At 36.3% G+C, this 2,166-nt stretch overlaps 1 protein-coding gene across 1 annotated transcript in view; it reads right to left on the minus strand.

The window, feature by feature from the left end:
* Positions 1 to 75: 75 nt before the first annotated feature.
* The window catches only part of rp2 (RP2 activator of ARL3 GTPase), an 11,350-nt gene continuing 9,259 nt past the window's right edge, over positions 76 to 2,166 (minus strand). The window contains exons 4-5 of the mRNA XM_014022417.1: positions 792 to 877; positions 76 to 708 (exon numbers count right to left, since the gene is read on the minus strand). Coding sequence (XP_013877871.1) covers positions 625 to 708; positions 792 to 877 — 170 coding nt within the window. The 3' untranslated portion in view covers positions 76 to 624. The remainder of the gene's footprint in view (positions 709 to 791; positions 878 to 2,166) is intronic.

Raw genomic sequence — 2,166 nt, forward strand, 5'->3', positions numbered from 1 at the left:
ACGAAATAAACATTTGAAATATATGAGTTTGTATGTAATGTATGAATATAATATACAAGTTTCACTTTTTAAATGGAATTACTGAAATAAATCTACTTTTTCATGATATTCTAATTTTATGACCAGCACCTGTATGTTCCACATCTTTACACAGTTTGGCAGAAATGATATACTCAGTCTTTCACTACATGATTTTGGCCTAATAAATACATAAAAAAAGAATCATACAGCATGTTTCAAGTTTACATAATCCAAACAAAATGTCTATCATCTAAATCACAAGCACAGGGAAGTCTGTGAAGAAAAACAAGAACTAGAAAATAATTTCTCAGGCGTTTTTGTGCTTGTTTCAACTACTAGCTTTGAACAAAACAATAATTTACAACAAAAATCAACATTCACAGGAGCTAAACGCAACAAAATTGTTCAAAATCAATATTCACAGCACGTTTTGCGACTAACGTTTCAGTGGTTTACAGCCATTTTGTTTTTTCAGAATAAGAGCRTGCACAGACTTGTGATTGTTTGATTAAAGGCATTATCAAATGATCTTTTTATGTGCTCTGGAAATCATCAGGAGTCGTATTCAGACTGAGCTAATCAGTTCAGGCAGTTAGAAAACATTTATAATCCCATCTGCATGTCGGCAAAGTTGAAGAAGCTGTCGACGTCTTGAGAGGACGTGTTTTTGTCGTTGGAGACAAAAACCTGCAAGAAGAAGCAGATTTGTAGGATTTCTTCTCAGGAGAACGAGTTAATGAGCGTAAACTAAGGGAGGCGGCATGACTGACCTTGGTGCCACTGAAAACTTCACTGGCGATGTTCTTGCAGGCTTCAATGACTCCGTCGCCGTTCAGCTCGAGGGCGATGACGGGACCTGCAGAGGTGACATATGAAGGTGAGAGTACGTCATCAGTCCCTACACCCACACCCGCTTCATGTTTACTGTAAAATCGTGTCCTGTTTTACATAAACAACAACAGAATTGAGACCATTTCCGAAGAAACGTTAAAGAACAACTCAACAAGATAACCTTCTTCTACTCTTTGTGACGACTCCTGTCATCATTGGATTAATGTTGTGACATCTTACACAAATTAGGGCTGGGTGGTATGACCTCAAATTCATATCACAGTATAAATTGAATCTCTTCACGGTAACGGTATATATTACTGTAGAAATTTATCATAAAAAGCAAAGATAATATAATTTTTAGAGCATTTATTTTGCAGAAAACTGTAATCATAATCAAACCCAGCATTTTTTGCTGTAGTGAAAATGAACATAAGTACAAAACAATGTTTTATGTATATACTGCAAAACGGTTTCAACAACAAACAAGAACATTTCTTAAATTTTCAACAATATCAAAATAAGTGGATGTTATAACCAGTACAGTACTTCAAGTAAAATTAGTCAGACATAAAAAAGGGGCTTAAGCTGCATATAGTTCTGGACATAAAACAATTTCAGATAACTAGAATATAAGTGTGGTGAAGCCAAATAAATGTAATATCGACCTGCCATACAATGAGCTTCTCTGCCTGCTGGTCTGCTGCTCTCAGAAGCCGACTGTTGCATTAGCAAGATGGATTTATGACACATCTTTAACAAAACATAAGAACAAGTTTTTTCTCTGACAACTTGGGTGTGAAAAAACTACGGTAGTTAAAGCTTCACTCTGAGCGACGTGCAGCAGGAGCGGGGGAGGAAATGATCCTGTGACACGTCGTAACTTTTCTACAGCAGGAGGGGAAATTTTGAGGATTTATTCTCTCTTTATGTGTTTTAAAACACTATATTTCTTCATTTGTTTTCAGAATATTTGAACTCCTGCTCAGTTGTCTCTGCACTCACAGCCCTGTTGACACAGGTGCGATGACGTAACTGACGGTAGAGGATAAATTTCTACCGTAGGCCAACTTCATACCGTTTCCACCGTCTATCACATACAGTGGGGAAAATAAGTATTTAGTCAGTCACCAATTGTGCAAGTTCTCCCACTAAAAAAGATGAGAGAGGCCTCTAATTGACATCATCGGTAGACCTTAACTATGAGAGACAAAATGTGAAAAAATTTTTGAGAAAATCGTTTTGTCTGACTTTTAAATAATTTTTTTGCAAATAATGGTGGAAAATAAGTATTTGGTCACCTACAAACAAGCA

This window comes from Austrofundulus limnaeus, unplaced genomic scaffold, assembly GCF_001266775.1.
Source record: "Austrofundulus limnaeus strain Quisiro unplaced genomic scaffold, Austrofundulus_limnaeus-1.0 Scaffold329, whole genome shotgun sequence".
In the NCBI taxonomy this organism is placed as follows: domain Eukaryota; kingdom Metazoa; phylum Chordata; class Actinopteri; order Cyprinodontiformes; family Rivulidae; genus Austrofundulus; species Austrofundulus limnaeus.